At 38.1% G+C, this 18,329-nt stretch overlaps 1 protein-coding gene and 1 pseudogene across 3 annotated transcripts in view; both read right to left on the bottom strand.

Annotated features, from left to right (window-relative positions):
* LOC149067563 (endoplasmic reticulum metallopeptidase 1-like) overlaps window positions 1–18,329 on the bottom strand; it is a 226,376-nt gene that overhangs the window by 199,159 nt on the left and 8,888 nt on the right. For all 3 annotated transcript variants that reach the window (XR_016195341.1, XM_089252576.1, XM_089252577.1), the window contains exons 2-3: window positions 9,703–9,830; window positions 6,838–6,943 (exon numbers count right to left, since the gene is read on the bottom strand). Coding sequence is in view for 2 of the 3 variants with exons in the window: in XM_089252576.1 (XP_089108702.1) it covers window positions 6,838–6,943; window positions 9,703–9,830 (234 nt within the window). In the remaining variant the exon portion in view is untranslated. The remainder of the gene's footprint in view (window positions 1–6,837; window positions 6,944–9,702; window positions 9,831–18,329) is intronic.
* LOC149067564 (uncharacterized) lies at window positions 12,017–13,127 on the bottom strand (annotated as a pseudogene).

Here is an 18,329-nt window from a genome sequence, read left to right as displayed (position 1 = left end):
CGTATTGGTCACACGAACAAACTTTCTCTACCACTGTCTTTTGCAAACTGTTTGCTGTTTCTCTACCCCCTCACAACCTTTCTGTGCATCCTCCGGCACAAAAGTATGCCTCGTTCTATACATACGTGAAGTGAGCCATTAATATCTGCTCTTCACAGACGCTACTTGATGCTGAACTGAATATCCTAAGAGCAATAGCAGTCGATAGTGGCTACTGCAGCTCTCTCATTGATAATCTACACAGCAAACTTATTAAAAATACTACCGCAACCAAGCCTAAACCTGAACACAAAAACATGATAATTTTGCCTTTCTTCCCAAAAACCAGCCAACGCATTGCTAAAATCCTTTGAAAATACAATTTTTCTATGGTTTTCAGCCCCGTCAATAAACTTCGTTTCTCTCAACTAAAAGATCCTATTGACACACTCAACAACTGGGACATCTATAAAATTTCATGTCAATGCGGATTATACCTAATTATTTAAACCTAAAAAAGATAGGAAAAACTGGATAAATGAAGATATTTCATTACGATAGTCTTAAGTCAGGTTTTTTACTCCCAGACCACGTAGTCGGGAATGCGGGTTAGTTAATGATAATCACAACAGTACTGACAGGGAATTACCCACCTCTGACTTGGATGGCTTCTTGATTGACACTAAATCATTGGGCAAATTAAAATGTATGGTAATAAATGGCAGGAGCTTGGGTAATAAGAAAGATTTTTTAGAAACTACGATAGTTGTGGAGGGCCGGGATTTTATAGCCATTACAGAATCTTGGGCAAACGATGGGGATGAATCTTTCTTACACATCTCAGGATACGATACTTTTTTGAGAAATAGATCTGATAGGGAAAGGGGTGGAGTGTTGATATATGTGAAATCACGTTTGAAGGCTAGAGAGTGTAACATGCAGAGAAGTGATATTGAAACTATATGGGTTGAGCTTGAGAACAAAAGACGTTATAAACTTATTGTTGGGGTTTGTTACAATCCTCCAAACAGGGATCCAAACTACATCGCCAAATTGCATGATGAAATTTCCTACATGTGTAAGCGTAAGAGGGTTCTCATACAAGGGGATTTCAATTACCCAGGCATTGATTGGGAGAACCTTTTATCTGGAAATCAGTATGAAAGAGACTTTAAGTTGGTGCTCAAAAATTTTTTGTATCGGCATGTATCAGAACCCACTAGGGGTACTGCTATTTTGGATTTAGTTCTTACTAGTTCTGAGGATCTAGTTGAACATGTTTCGGTGGGGGAAGAGTTTTCTTCCAGTGATCATCGTATCGTCAGATTTCACTGTAACTTTTCCTCGGGTAAGGTTGATAACAAAAGATTGGTTCCTTGTTTTCGGAGAACCAACTTTGATATTTTGAGAAGAAGGTTAGCGGAAGTTTTCAAAGACCAGTCGGAATCAGTAGGGGTGGTAAGTCAATGGGAAGAATTTAGTACGAAGCTGTCCCCTGTTTTGCACGACATCATACCCTTTGTTCGAAAAAAGTGTATTTGTACATCGCACCCTCTATGGTTCACGGATAGCGTGCGTAACCTTTATCTTGAAAAGAAAAGAGGGTATAAAAGTGGACGAGGTGACCTATCATTATTAACTGATAAAAGAAGAATGTTGAAGAGAGCGATAAGGGATAGCAAAAAGGAGAGAAGTTGAATCTAGGTTGGCAGATAACATTATCTCTGACCCAAAATCATTTTTTCGACATGTCAATAATGGATGTAAGGGGACAGTTGGCCTCCTGATAAGAGGCTCTAGGGTAGAGAGCAGTGTAGGCATGTGTAGGGCTTCCAATGATTTTTTCGCGTCGGTTTTTAATGGAGATAATGATATTTGATATGCGGGTGTTGCATGGGGAAATAAAACCCTCAATGATATTCAAGTAGAAGACGTGGAGGTCCTAAATCTTCTAAGAAATGTATGTGCAAGCAAAGCACCAGGACCAGATGATATCTATCCCAGGGTCCTCAGGGAATGTACTAATGAATTGCTGGGGCCAGTCGCACAGATATACAGGAGTAGTGTTGCTGAGGGTATCATCCCAAGGGATTGGAAACTTGCTAATGTTGTTCCGATATTTAAGAAGGATAGTAGAGAAGCTGTGTCCAATTATCGTCCAGTGAGTTTGGAAATAAATTATCAAAAGGCAGTTTGTGAAGTGGATAGATGAGAATAATGTATTGTTGAATAATCAGCATGGGTTCAGGAAGGGGAAGTCGTGTAACTAACCTCCTTTGCTTCTATGATCACGTGACTAAGGCTTTGGGTAAGAGCAAAAATGTAAATGTTTTTTACCAAGATTTCCAGAAGGTATTCGATCAGGGCCAACATGGTAAACTGTTGAAGCGTTTACACGAGATTGGAATTGGGGGCAACTTGTTGAATTGGATAGAATCATGGTTAAGAGATAGGTCGCAACGAGTTATGGTGAACGAGGAATTCTCTGGTTGGACAGGCGTCACAAGTGCATTGTCCTTGGCCCATATTTTTTTCACTTTTTATCGATAAACTCAATCAGGGTATCGATGGGATTACTAGCATATTCGCAGATTATGTGAAGCGAATGTTAGTAATCGGGAATCAATGTGATAGGGAGTTGCTCCAGACCAACTTAAACAGGATTGCAGAATGGGCAAATGAATGGAGCATGACGTTTAGCGTTTATAAGTGCATGGTCGCTCATTTTGGTTTGAACAACCCACAGTTCTCTTACGAGTTGAATGGTGTCACTATCCCGGATGCAACTAGGGTCACCAATTTGGGAATTCTCATTGACGAGCGGCTTAGGTTTTCTGAACATTGTTCAGCGGTGGTAAAAAAAGGGAATAGAATGCTTGGTCTCATTTTCAAAAAGGTCTCTTCCCCTTCTCCTAAAGTCGTCCTTTCGCTTTTCGAGGCTTAGTTCGTCCTGGACTGGAGTATGCTGTAAGGTTTTGGAGACCATACCTACAGAGGGACATAGACTTGGTTGAAGGGGTGCAGAGAAGAGCTACGTGTGTCCTTATTGGCACACGGGGCTTGAGTTATGAAGAAAGACTTCATTTTTTGAATATTTTTACATTGGATGAACGCAGGTGTCGAGGAGATATGATCGAAGTGTTCAAAATTTTCAATGGGATGGACCATGAACTTTTAGTACACCGCCAATTGACTGCTTTTACAAAGGGACACCAGTATCGATTGGTGAGGGACAATGCAAGGTTATGGTGTCCCAGGGAATTTTTCTCCAATAGGGTTGTTAATAAATGGAATAGCTTACCCCTGGAGGTAGTAAATTGTAACATGATTGACACGTTTAAAAAGAAATACGATAAACATGTTGGGGTAAATTGAGAAGCTATCCATACTTAGAATAAGACAACCATAAATACATTATGGGCATTGTATAATATTTTATCATGTGTATATATTGTTTATAATTTTTGTTAATTGCATTTTTAATTGGGTTGCTGTATTTTTGAAATATATGACATCCATATTTTTATGGGCATCTTTTTCTCAGCCACCTAGTTGACCATTTTGCCTGTTGCTGCATTGTATTTGTGCAGTTGAATCCCGTTATAAAGACCTTCAAGTATCTCCACCTATGGCTGGACTGGGAAAAGTGGGTGAGTACTATTTTACAGGGGGGGGGGGGGCACAATAATAATACTGTCCTTGGGTGAGGGAGAAAATAAACCAGTTTTGAAATTGTTTGGTTTTTGAGAGAAAAATTTGTAAAAATATATATTTTTCTTTTTTTTACACGCAACATACACCCCTGCAAAAACACACACATTTACTCCTTTACCCAGAAACACAGGGGTGAGAAGTGACAAAGTCCATTTCAGAGCAGCTTTGAAGCAGCAAAATTAGTATTCTGAGCAGTTTTGGAGCAGCAAATTCAGGATCCGGGGCAGTTTTGGAGCAGCAAAATATAGGATTTGGATCAGTTTTGGAGCAGCAAAATATAGGATTCGGATCAGTTTTGGAGCAGCAAAATATAGGATTTGGAGCAGATATTTATAAATTGGAGCAGGGAAATTAACAAGAATATTTTCGTTAACCCTCACCCCTTTTCAAAATAAAACAACTGCACTGTCTTTTGTTATCAAACATCTTTTCATCAGCTTGTTTTTTGTTTTTGGTATTTCAGGCTTTTGACACCTTGTTTGAAAGAGAGGCTGCCATAAAATTTTTCACACCAGTCTAAGATGATTTTTGCTTACTGAGGGCACTATTGGCTGTCTGGAACTACATCTGGAAAGAGAATTTCGCAAGAATCAACACGACGTTTGGCGATTAAGTACTCATTATTTGGCGAGATTGGCAATCTGACACTCGTTATTCGGCAAAGTTTCTAAGCCCCGTTCACATGTACAAAAAACATCCTGGGAAGTTCCCTGTAACAGGGATTTTTGCTACAAACTGTTCACATGACATTAAGTTTATGCCTGTAATCCCCCCTCTTCTTTCCGGAAGTCGTCACTGGTTACGTAGGTTGAACGGAAGTGATTGATTCAAGATGGTTGACGAAGGAGCTTATAGCAGTTTCCGCGGCGCAAAGGATTATGGGAGAGAAGGTCGGTGTCGACCTCCAATCCACCCCAAGAAAGATGAGCTTTTTTTGATGAGCTTCTCTCCCACCTTTTTCTTCCCTACGAGGGGAAAAAAGTTGTCATGCCGGTAATTACCACCAAAGCGACCCCCAATCTTGCACATGTGAATGGGGCTAAAATTAGCATTCGTAATTCTGAAAAAATGCACTTTTCACTTCCGGAATGAAATTTTTTTTCACGAAACATCGGGATTTGACGCAATGACGATCGACTACAGTAATTTCTGCTGCTCCCAGTGGCGACTGATCTTTAAACGGCAACTGATTCGCATTTGCGCTTTAAAGCTGAGAAACTATTGCAAACTATCTTTAGTTGCACAATCACGGATATTATCGGGGTTTCGCAATGGAAAGGCAGATAGTTTAAATAAGGCGTACAGTGGAATAAAACATAGTCTTAGAAAGAATCGTTTCGCGGTGAGCAGGAACAAAAAATTTTTGGCGTACGAAGCAAAATTAGCTATTTGGCACAGAAAAATACGAAAATACACTATCGGAGCAGGATGGCGCAAGATGTTAATTTTGGCGCAGTGTTCCCACCCCTGGAAACAGTATAATTTTGGCCCTTTCCCCCCCCCCCCCCCATAATTTTTAACAGAAAAAGAGACTCAGCGGCCTTCCTCTGTAAATTTCCCATGAACCTTGTAAGCACCAACGTGGCGACTTTTTTTCGCGCCAAGGAATCGCCGTTTTGCGGTAGTCAATTCAAGATGGCTGACAAAGGGCATATAAAAAAATTACAAAAAAAATATATAATTTATAATATGAATTGACCTAATATGCAGCAATATGCAAAAATCGATAAAAATATATCGGGAAATATAGAAAATTAGAATAAAATGAACACAAAAATCAAATCAACAAGATATGGGGTTTATAAATGCAGTTGATACAGAGTTTATGGATGCTGCATCCTTTCTATTTTAGCGCCAAATTAGCGCTGACTCCTCTCGTAATTTTCAACAAACAAAAACAGTGAATTCGCCCCCACCTGGGGCACCCGATTTACCATATGGCCGTAACACAATTTTTTTTTTTGGAGGGGAAACGTAATTTTACTGCCCCTTGACTGTGAAATTCGATAATTTTGCAAAGGAATTTTTATTGCCTTTTCTTAAATATACCATTCCATCAAAAACGCAGTATAAGGCATTGGCCCCCACCCCCAGTTTTGGATCTGATCACGGTATGTAGCAACCCGGGTCGCAAGTACGAACGAAAATTTACTATCGCCTGGGGCTGGTATCCACTCTCTTTAACAGAAAAAGAGTAAACTCGCCACCTTTCCTCGTTCACCACCCGTGGAACCAGACCCCGTCCTCTCCTATTGCGATCATAACAGCGACTCGAGACAAAAATGTTTTAATAACTTCAGAGGTCTAAAAATGGGATTTTTTTACGCAACATCAAGAATGGCGTACAAGATGTTGATATTAAGTCAACAATCAGTATCGTGAAGATGCTCCAAATTAAGTTACGGCCAGAAGTGGATAAAGGTCAGTTGACGGCCCGGGCATAAAAAAAATTAATATTAGGCCCTTTAAATTAGGAAAAAAGTGTAAAGTAGGGGGCCAAAGGCACGCTCGGTGTGCCCATCATTAAATTCGCCTCTATTTACAACTCGCATGTACGTTAACTGAGTTTTTATCAGCCTGATGACCAATTTTCATCTGATTTGGAAACCCTTGTGTTAAACTAAATGTTGAATTGCAGGAGTCTGTGATCTTTTCATAAATAGTTCTCCTTTCGATCAAATTTCGTTGGGAAAAATTATTGTGGTGGTGGGTTTCTTTTTTTCGGTGAAAAGTGGCTAACTCTGTTGTGAAAAGATTGAGGAAAATGATGTCATCAAGGGTACGCGTGCAGACATCTTCCTTTCGCAGTTTTCGAATCTGGTAACCCTATGAGTTGGTACCCCTGGTTGGAGGATACACAATGTAAATTCAAAAAAATATGAACATAATATTTTTCACTGGGTTGGGACCACACACACACACAGAGAAGGCCCCCATTTTCCTAAAACCATTATATGACAATATTTCAAAATAGGCAACCCTAGTTCTTATGGCACTTGGTTTAATCTAAAAATATATCAACATTTAAAGCAGTATCATGAATTTTTGAAATAGCAGTCAAAAAGACCGCTCCAGTAGTTCTAGTGTTAATGAAATTGATACCTCCATATACCGAAAAAAATAAAAATAAAACATTATACTTACTTGCTTGGAAGAGCATTTGTTTTCCTCCAGAGCCACATGCTTCCATATTGATGAAGGCTGCAATATCTTTGGCCCATTTATGTTTAGTGATGAAGCCATGAGCTGCCTGAAGTATAAAATTTTACATTAACCATTTGAATGGCAAACTATGAAAATAACTTATTACTGTAAAATTTGCAATTCTGGGGCACAACTATCTCTGCAGTGCATAGAAACTATGATCTAAATTAACTACCCATTCTAAAGCCTAAAACCGCTTCCACTACCGGTATTTAACCCTTTAAGCAATGACAAGGTATCGCGCTTCCATAAAAGCCTATTATTTCAGCATTGACAAGCCCAGATGTTTTGTAAAGTTGATTTGTCAATGGAAAACTTTTCCCTATACCCCCTAGTTTGCACCTGTTGGAAATTGGAAGAAAGACTACTTCAATAAAAAAAGATATGGCATTATGAAAGGGGGTTTAGTGATTTTTAATTGCCCATTAACGGGTTAAGAGGAATCGCGAACTACCATTTGAGGATGGTACTCAAGGTTATGTGATGTGAAATAGTAGTTGGAGGATGAGAAAATTTTGAATTTTGAGAGTAGTGAATCTTTAACCAAAAAGAGTGCTGTTTGAAGCCGACAACTACTACTAATTATTTGAAAATTGGTTTTCTGCAATGGTGGTGGTCGCAGCGATTTCAAGTTTAAAAAAAAATTTTTGGAGGGATTTTTTTGCCATAAATTTTTGTCATTTATGCTTTGCGATTTATTTTTTTACATGCTTGTGAGTTTATTTTGTAAACCTATTGCATTAATTGTGCTTCATTGATAAAAATTAACCAATTACAGTGTGTTCATAGTTTTTGAAAAATAGTCCTAATTAAGCATATTGAAAGAGTAACTAGGGAAAACATCTTTATTATATGGTTAATAACATTGAGAGAGAATTCTCAATGACAAAATATTTCCTTTAGTTAAGCTATAAAATAATTAAATTGCAAAAGCTTGTTTTTATTAAAATATAAGAAATATTTATAGATTAGTTAATATGGGAATTGTGTTAATTAGATTAATATTCATTTTATTTTAATTAATTATTAAAAGTTTGAATGATTTTTTCAGAAATTTTATTGTTTTTAATGTAAATGTTATTAAAACCAAAAAAAAAAAAAATCAGTTTAAACCAAAAAACCTGGTAAAAACCAAAACATGGTTTCTGTTTTTTTTACCAATACTGTACGCGGGCAATTTGGAGGGCTTCCCAAGATTCAGCGATATTGTTTTGAAAGTTAAACTTTGGTATTACTCCAACTGCACTCCTATTGTAATTTTTTTCTCTTTACATAATCACTGCCATGGACCTTCAGTGTTTCATACAACTTAAAATAATTCTGGATAAATTCTTTAATTCTCATCTTTTAATTTTAGCAGGTGAAATGGAATCTTCCTGGAACAGACTAGCACAATATGCAGTCCTTCTCAGACAACCACAATATTAACATTAATAGAGCTCTGGACATTTTTCTTAAATTTAACCTTGTCTAAACCATTTTAGAAACTAATTCCTTTCTTCCACACTGAGCACAACTCTGGTCAATCACCATGGGCAATTTACTACCTAGTGAGTTGTGCCAGAAGTGTGAGTACGTGTACCTAACAGTCTGAGTGTGTATTCAGTGTTATGTCTGATATTTCAGAGCTGCCATCTACAGTCAAATCCCATTTTAACAAATACTGTTATAGCAAAAATCTCGTTTTAATGAACACCTTTCTAATCACCCAGATAAGTTTATATAGGACAATAAAAAACCCGGAATTTCTTTATAATGAAGTGATTTCTCTGGTCTCTTAGAGTTCGTTATAACAGGATTCGACTATATTTCAGAAGTGAAGTGTGATGACTGAAAATTTGTACCATTGTAGGCCTGTTGCTCTCTGTGGCAAGACTTTTTAACAGGGAGATCAGCTCGCATTTGCGCCTTGAAGTTGGGAACCACAGAAAACCAACTTTAGCTGACCACCACTGTGACAATGGTAGGGTTCGAACCCACATCCTTTCAGAAACTACTAGAATATTCAACCACTACTTTAGACCTAATAGCTGTTTCCAATAAAATCCCTGGTGCTGATTTCTCCATTTTTTGATGACTGTTTCAACCACAATTTTTTTTTAATTTCTTCCCTCCATCATACCATCTCTCTTCCTTCAAACTCACTTCAAAACTCAATTTTAACAAGGCCAATTATCCCCTCATTCAAAATATAATTCATAGACACTTTCCTGATTTTGCCTCATCATCCTCCTCCAATGATGTTCATCTTTTCTGAAGTAAAATTGAAGCTGTTATCAAAAAATATGAAGTCACTGTTCCTACCAAAAAACACCTCTTCAAAATGTGTCTTCAATCCATCATGGATCAACCAGGATATTACCCATATGAAAAGAAAATCGCTGTAATGACTCTAAACTCAAGCTCAATGACTCCCAATCTCTCAGAAACAAGATCTCAGTATTAACTTTGTGTGTGTGTTGTATATAACCTCAAAAATCTCATTTTTCACCAAAAAAACAATTACTTAACTAACTCCTCGTCTACTTATTTTAAAAACAAACCCAGCACATTCTGGAATTCCTTCCATCCTAAATCAGCCGGAACCTCTTCTCTTATAACTTCCAACACCAACCTAACTGCCCCCCTTGATATTGCCTCCAAATTTAATTGGGCATTTTAGAATTTAGAAGATTAGTCTCCCTCTCTCTGCAAACAACCACTAAAAAGACAGAAGTAGCATAAAGTAGTGAAATTTAATAAAATGCTAATTTTTTTTTTTAGCATAAAAGTTATCACTTAAAGAAATGTTTGAAACCAAACTACCTGAAGTATATTTTCCTCTGCACCATTGAATAAGAATATCACAGGATAATGGAGAGGTTCAGAACTTGATGATAGAGCCAAAAGAGTTTCTAACATAACTGCACAGCTGGCTAGATCATCACTGGCACCTACAAAAAAGTTTTCAAATTGCTTTATACAAAAGTAACCCCAAAATAAGTTTACAATTAAGTATCAGAAATAATCAGATCAATCAGAAATAACCTGGTGGTTTTTTTTAAAGAAATTCATTTAATGAAATTATCATTAAGACAAATTTTGATGAGAAAACAGAAAAAATTGATATGCCACATAATTGGGGCTTGAAAAATCCCAGGTGGCCAGGATGACTAGAAAATCTGTATTGGCACCTAAAATTTTCTTTCTGTGATTGCTGAATTGGAGTATGAATGGCACAACATTTTCTGATTTATTGACAGTGTATCATTTAGTATAGGAAGGGGGAAATATAAAATAACGATCAAGTTGAAAAAAATATTTTAAGTTGGTTTTTCTTGAGAACAAACTAATGTTGGTTCTTAAAAAATGGCATCTAAATTATTTTTTATTTGTCAAGCCTTGCACAAAACCATTCTCTTCATATTAGAAGACAATAAAAAAATTATCCTAGTGGTCTTAACCTGCAAATAATCAAAGTTATGAGCAGATAATAATTTAACTTGCAAGTAAATATTCAGTTAATGAGCATGAAATGTATAAGAAATACTTCATTTAAAAATTTAGACGCTTTCAACTAGTCAAGGCCAACAGCAATTCAGCAATTGTCTGACTACCATGTACGCCTACTGTATTTGTCTTGAAATAAAAACCATTTTTATTTTGCATAGAACTCACACTATACTAATATATATATGAAATATAATAGGTGATGTTTTTTTATAGTACTGCTCTGTTTTCTATAACATAATTTCAGAGCTTATGCCTCATTTGGTGGAGCAGCACATATTATGTTAGTTTTTTTATTTTGTATAAGGAATAAGAAATTTATTGCTTGGTTATTCTTATTGTACAACTGCAGGGCTCCCACTCAAAAAAACTAGAAAAGGTAGGACAGGTGGGAGAGTGTCTCCCCTCAGACAGCATAATCACATAGCACAATACACTCAAAACTTTTTTTAATTTAAATGAAATAAAAAAAAATCACAGCACTATTTTAATAGCCTATAGCAGTTTTTCCCAAACTTATTCAGCTGCATTGCACCCTTTAAAATAAAAATTTTCACATTGCCCCTACCCCCGAAGTGACGTTAAAAATACACATAAAAACTTGAAAGATAAAGTGATGAATTTTCAATTTTTTTTTTTTTTGCATGAATGTTTGTTTTCCTGCAACAGGGTAGTATAAAAAGGGTTAAAAATTTGAAAATTTCTAAGTGTTTGAGTATGTCAAAATAGCAATATGTCATCCACATCATCCTTCCTGGCAATAAAACAGATGTTTAAGGTGTTCCAATTGACTAACCCTAGCAAATAGCAACATATTGGGTCTGACGATGTAAAAAAATAATTACCAAATAGTGATATACCCATGTCCCCATCCCAGCAGTAGGGTCCTAAGGCTGGGATCTTTGGCAGCTCACAGGCAAGATTTTTACAGGTCCTTTTATAGAGAACTTATAGTGTGATAAAACAAAAAATGATAAGAATCGTCCTAGCCCTTAACTCCATGGGCTGGAGCCCTGTCAGCCTCACATGTGGAGGGGAGAGGCCATGAATATATACCCCATATTAAAAATTCCCTTTGACCCTTGCAATGTTTTTTTTTTTTAATTTTTTCCTAGCCTCTTGCAACGATTCACAGAAGTGGAAACAGGATAAAAGAGATTATCCCCCAGTTAGATAATTTTTTTTATATGCCTACAAGTACAAGATCACTTATACAACCACAAAGGCCACAACAAGCAAAATGCCTAATGGCATGGCTGAAAAAAGATGCCCATAAAAAACATGTATGTCAAATATATTGTTTCAGATAATGTCTCTCACAAACACTCGAGATGGCAAAGCATGAAGGAATTTCACAGGCAACACCAATTTATTTTACAGAACAGCTATTATACGATTAAGTAATCGACGTTTGGGTTTACCCAAAATTCCAAAACGAACACGGCTATACGCGTTTCAGAACTATATGAAGTTCCTTCATCAGTAGTAGAAACAAAGAAGAAAGAAAATATTGAAAAAACTCCTTATGGCGGGAGTTACTTGCTGTTGTAGACAAGAGAGTCAAATTCAAAATGAACCGGCAACAAAAGAGCAAGAGGACGGAAAAAAGAAGAAAAATGGCGGAGCCAATCACAACCGAGAACGTGATAGTGATGCTGATAGAGAAGAATAATTATTGTAGAAACTGTTGCCAGATTTTTGAGAAGGGTGGTGTGCTAGATAGGTCGTTGACCAACTGGTTTGTGTTTTTGTTGATGTGGAATGATTCGAAGAAATCCAAGTCAGACGGTGAGGGACATTTTTGGATGATTTTGGCAGAAGAGAAGTCAAATTTATGGTCAAAGGACCAGCAGTGTTGGGCTATGGATGAGCAGTTAAGGTCTTGGTTGCTTACATATCTTCTATGCTCATTTAAACGGTATTTTAGGGCATGTTTAGTTTGGCCTATATATGATAATCCGCATTGGCATGAAATGCTGTAGATGCCCCAGTTGTTGAGTGTGTCAATGGGATCTTTTAGTTGAGAGAAACGAAGTTTATTGACGGGGGTGAAAACCACAGAAAAATTGTATTTTCAAAGGATTTTAGCGATGTGTTGGCTGGTTTTTGGGAAGAAAGGCAAAATGATCAAGTTTTTGTGTTCAGGTTTAGGCTTGGTTTTGGAAGTGTTTTTAATCAGTTTGCTGTGTAGATTATCAATGAGAGAGCTACGGTAGCCACGATTGACTGCCATTGCTCTAAGGATTTTCAGTTCAGCATCGAGTAACATCAGCGAAGAGCAGATATTAATGGCTCGCTTCACGTATGTGTAGAACGAGGCATACTTTTGTGATGGAGGATGCGCAGAGAGGTTGTGAGGGGGTAGAGAAACAGCAAACGGTTTGCGAAATACATGAATGAAAGATTAGCTCGAAGGTTGAAGAGAAGCCAGAGCATAAAAAATTGTTTTTTGCGAAATACAGTGGTAGAGAAAGTTTGTTCATGGCGAGTGACCAATACGTCCAGGAATGCAATTTGGTAATTGTTTCTTCCTCTATAGTGAATTGAATGCAAGGGTCAATGAAATTGAGAGTATTTAGAATATGGTCAGTGTTAGCGTTACGGTCAAGAAGAACAAAGCAATCATCAACATATCTGACATTAAAAAAAAAACGAATTTCACGGAAGAGTTTTGTTTCAAAATAGTGCATGTAGATGTCACTAAGTACAGGACTGAGAGGGTTTCCCATGGCAAGGCCTTCAGTAATACGATAGAATTGTTTGTTGAAAGAGAACGTTTCTACATGCCCTATTTTGTACGTTCTCTTTCAACAAACAATTCTATCGTATGACTGAAGGCCTTGCCATGGGAAACCCTCTCAGTCCTGTACTTAGTAACATCTACATGCACTATTTTGAAGCAAAACTCTTCCGTGAAATTTGTTTTCCTTTTTATGTCAGATATGTTAATGATTGCTTCGTTCTTCTTGACCGTAATGCTAACACTGACCATATTCTAAATACTCTAATGTACTCTTATTCTAATATTATCATATCCTATATTCTAAATACTCCTTAATACTATATATTAAGGAATTTCTGATTTTTAACATGCGGAAGCCGAGGAAACAACAAATTCCTCTAAAGTATACACATGCTCAAACAAATGTTCCGGAAGGTTCATTCATAAATTCACTGATAAATATCATTTTAGAGTTCCAGGCGTGCAACTGGCGATAAGAAGCAGGATCTCTTTCTATTTTTCACTTCATTTTCCCATAAAACTTAACTAGCCCCTCATTAAAAATTCTTGTGTAGTCATCTCCAAGCCCTTCGACTTGATTTGTAATTAAAAGGCAGTGATTTCACGTTCTTCAGGCACCATGGATTCAAATTTTCCAATCACCATAAATTTTCATTTTTTCGGTTCCATTCATGTTGCAGCAAAACAAAGCAGTTAAGGGCTACACCTACAAGAGAAAAGGCCTCCACACTAGGGTGGAACGAAAAAGGGTGTTTTTTCACTTTTTTTAGAAATTGATGTTGCCTTAGTATTCAAACAAAGTATTCAAACCTTAGAATTCAAACTATTATTTTAATGTTTTAAGAAGTTATACCAAAATCTAGGAAAATATTTTAATATCTTGAGGTTCCTCACAGACCCTAAAGGTCGAGCAAAAAGACTTTTCTAAGTACACATTATAAAAATCTTTTTAAACATAAACAAAGTTTATGATTTTTAAAAAGAAAAACACTTAATTTAAAAGTTATTCAGTACATGGGGTATAACAGAAAAAAAATATATATATAAACCCAGAGAAAAAAAATACTCACAAAAGTTAAGATTTCCGTGTATGTTATAACTGACAAGCATATTTGCAGCTGTCATGGCAGTTGAAAGGAGAATTTTCAAGCACTCTGAATATAATGATTGATAGAGGGAGATGAAAATAAACCCTTTTTTTTTGGGGGGGGGACGACGACAAAACTATAACCATGTTCCAAATTATAAAAACAAAAAAACATAGTTTGACGATATAGGTGTCAGTAGAATGGCTCTATTGCTTCCACTGTTATTGCATTTAACTTTTGCAAAATAGTCAACTTTTTTTCAAACGATAGAAGAGTACTCCTTTATTTTATTCTGGCTTGAATGAAGCCTTCACCACTCTCGGTTGTTGATACAGCAAGAGATACAAGGGGTGATCAAATGAAAAGGTACGAAACGACGTAAAAACGTAACAGTTAAATATTGCATATTCCGCCATGGGAGAACGTAGCGAGACATCTCGGGATGCGATTGGAGTCTCTGACTGGGATCGGAGCATGCGCGGGCGCCCGCATGCGCAGGAGAGAGCAGAGGCTCTTATCAAAAGCGGCGTCCAAATGATGTGGCAGTCCGTATGAGGACAAGATGGCGTTCGTGTTGCAAAATTCGACAATTGAGGAGCAACGAGGTGTTATCCGATTTCTGACAGCGGAAGGTGAGAAACCGGCAGCTATTCATCGCCGGATGGTGACAGTTTACGGGGAGAAATGTGTCTCTGACAAGTCTGTCAGAAAATGGAGTGCCCGTTTTCGTGCAGGCCGTGAGTGTGTGGGTGATGACCCGAGACCAGGCCAGGCAAACACTGTCATCACGACAAGGTGGACGACCTAGTGAGAAGTGATCGGCGTGTCACATTGCGAATGTTGGCGGTGAAGGTGGATGTCAGCTATGGAACTGTGTGGACAATTGTTCACGACAGGTTGCGATATCGGAAGGTGTGTGACGCTTGGGTTCCGAAGCAGCTCACCGACCAGCAAAAGGAACTGCGTATGGGGCTAGCACTGCAACATCTGTTTCGGTATCAGGAAGACCCCGCTTTCATGGAGCGGATCGTCACAGGTGATGAGACCTGGTGCCATCACTACGAGCCAGAAACAAAGCGGGACAGCATGCAGTGGAAGCATGCGTCGTCACCTCCCCCTAAAAAGTTCAAAGCCGTGCCGTCAGCAGGCAAGGTGTTGCTCACCGTCTTTTTCGACGCTCAAGGTCCGCTACTTGCGGAATTCCTCAAGCACAGAAAAACCATTAACTCCGATGTGTACTGTGAGACACTCCGACGCCTACGCAGGTCCATCAAGAACAAAAGGCCGGGGCTGCTCATGAAGGGTGTGGTTCTGCTCCATGATAACACGCGTCCACACATCTCCAAAGTTACACACATGGAACTGGCCAAGTTCAAGTGGGAGCCGTTGGACCATCCGCCCTACAGTCCGGACATGTCGCCCTGCGATTTCCATGTGTTTGGTCCACTGAAGAAACACCTGAAAGGGAAGCGCTTCAACTCGGACGACGTACTCAAGGACGCTGTGAAGGACTGGGTCTCGTCACGGCCACAGGAATTCTGGGAACAAGGAATCCTGCGGCTTGTTCATCAGTGGGATCGTTGTGCTCAGGCCTATGGTGTATATTTTGAATAAGGTCTACATTTGTACCCACCGTGTCGTTTCGTACCTTTTCATTTGATCACCCCTTATACTTCAGTTACGAGTTGTACGCACCGTTCAACTGCTTGTGCGCGATACGGAAAATTCGGTATAGATGGAAAAGCAGGTTCAGATCATTTTTGTGGGTCATTTCCTGATTTTTTATAACAGGTGGTTCAGTCACTCACACTTGATCCCATGCAATTGGTTCCGAATAGTGCTTAGCAGAAAAGTTTATTTTCGGAACATGGAATGTACGGATTTCTGTGCTTCTGGTAATCCTTCATTTCTAACTTTCAGAATTCTCTTGATTCCCAGTTTTTTGTAAATGAGATTCTCATGTGAGAGTAATGAGAGCAATAAATACTCTGGGTGAACGTAGAAGTTTTTTTTCTCCCATCGCCCCCAACACAATCTAACCCATAGGATCCCATGTTATACCCGTAGCTTCTACCGCCCCCCTGGAACATTCCATCGCCCCCCAGGGGGCGTTAACGCCCACGTTGGGAATCACTGATCTAGATGCTTCACAAGATGCCTTAGAGGTAACTTATTAAAGTGAAAAAGACAAATAAGCCATTGCAAGGGATGGCTTATTTTTTTCTCTATTAATTTGACTACACCATTTTTATAACCAGTATTGGTAACAGTCCCGTCGCATCCGATCACCATCAATTCCTTCGTATCAAAATTTTGCTTCAAAAAGTCTAGGATTTATGACTTTATATCCCTTGCTCTACTGCTTCTTGGAGTTCAAAAGCAAATGAAAATTTTTCTGAAGATTCTTGTATTTACAGTAAAAGTCTGAAAATTTTGCATATCCGTTGGTGAGAAACCGTAGGAATTGAAGCAACTTTCCAAATATTTTCTATCTTTGGCACGATAATTTCAAGAATGTCTGCAATAACTGGATCATTTCTTGATTGTTGTGCCTTCATATTGCGTTGAGTTAGCAAATAACAAAGCATAACATCGCCATAGGTGGGCGAGACCCCAGAATCCCACTCTTTAGGATTTCCTAAAATGTCACAACAATAAAAGCTTCTGGTCATCATTTTGACTGCTATATACCCTCTCAGTTAAGGGGTAAGATTGCAAATGAATACTGAAAACAAGGGAAAAACATTGAGGTCACTGAATGAATCACGTGTTCAGGGGAATAGGAAAGCCTCCTCCGCTGTGTCATGTTACAGAATTCTACACGTGCATAAAACTTCAGGGGCGATGAGAAACCTCAAGAAGTTTGAATTTTGGGGAAAAAGAATTAGGAATGGCATTTCCTCACATAAAGGCATATTTTAAATTCTATTACAATGGCAATTTCGAAATTTTTATTTTTGTTGCACCCTACTCCACACGTCTGTGACGTCACAGAAGTAGGCCATCTCCCCTATAGCCGTTGGATAAAACAGGCCGACGATTGCGCCATTGAATCCTTTTTGTAGCATATACAATGGCTATAGGTGAGATGGTCTACTTCAGTGATGTCACAAGCTGCATGTGGAGACTTCTCTAGTAGATGTTGTTAAGGGTTGTCTGGAGTTTTTGCCACCAATGAACTTGTCTTTTTTAAATGTCAAAGTTTTGTTAGGTAACAGTTGAAAAAAGATTCTGGCTTTGTCTGCGTTGAATACATTGGAAGGATCATATGACTTTATTACTTTCGTTATTTCACCAGTTTTCCATTCATTCACATTTTTCATATCAACTGAATTTGCTTCCCCGCAAATCTGCTTTGCTACCACACCATACGGTTCTTTGAAACGATTCAGCCAGCCGACACTGGCTCTAAAGTTTTCCCATCCAAAAGCATGTATGAATTCCAAAAACCTTTTTCCTATGAGTGGACCAGTAACTGGCACATTTCGGGAATGGACTGGTAACTGACACATTTCGGGAACGGACTGGTAACTGACACATTTCGGGAACGGACTAGTAACTGACACATTTCGGGAACGAATGTCCTGAAACCAGGTAAAGACAGTTGCATCCACATCTTGTTAATTCGAAAGTTAGATCTTTTTCCTAGGAGATCCTATAATTACTTTTTGAATTTGCAATTTCGTCCAATTTTTTCAAAAATGTTGAAAGAGTAGATGGAGTAATAAACTCTTGTTTTTTGGACACTTGTTATTATAACGGATTTGCATTTCATTATACCGGAATTGCACAATACATTGTTGCTATGTAAATTGATTTGAAGGATTGGAAAAGTTTTCATTACAACAACATTTTCGCTCGCTATAACGGTATTTGTTATAATGGGATCTGACTATTTAAAAATCAGAATTTTTACATGAACCTCACGTCGAGCACCAGAGTGCCTATGGGTCTAAAACACTTCCCCGAATTCCATTCCCTCCACTTAAACTGAGCTTACGGATTCTAGAACCATGCATAAATCAGTGACGTGGAATGAAACATATCTTTAACAAAAAAACAATGAAATATATATACACACTCATTGCCATAAAAATTTGCGCACCCAGAAG

Source organism: Pholcus phalangioides, unplaced genomic scaffold, assembly GCF_987345545.1.
Source record: "Pholcus phalangioides strain wild (caught in Gottingen) unplaced genomic scaffold, Ppha-v1.0 ptg000029l_1, whole genome shotgun sequence".
NCBI lineage: Eukaryota > Metazoa > Arthropoda > Arachnida > Araneae > Pholcidae > Pholcus > Pholcus phalangioides.
This window is presented reverse-complemented; position numbering and strand designations above follow the sequence as displayed.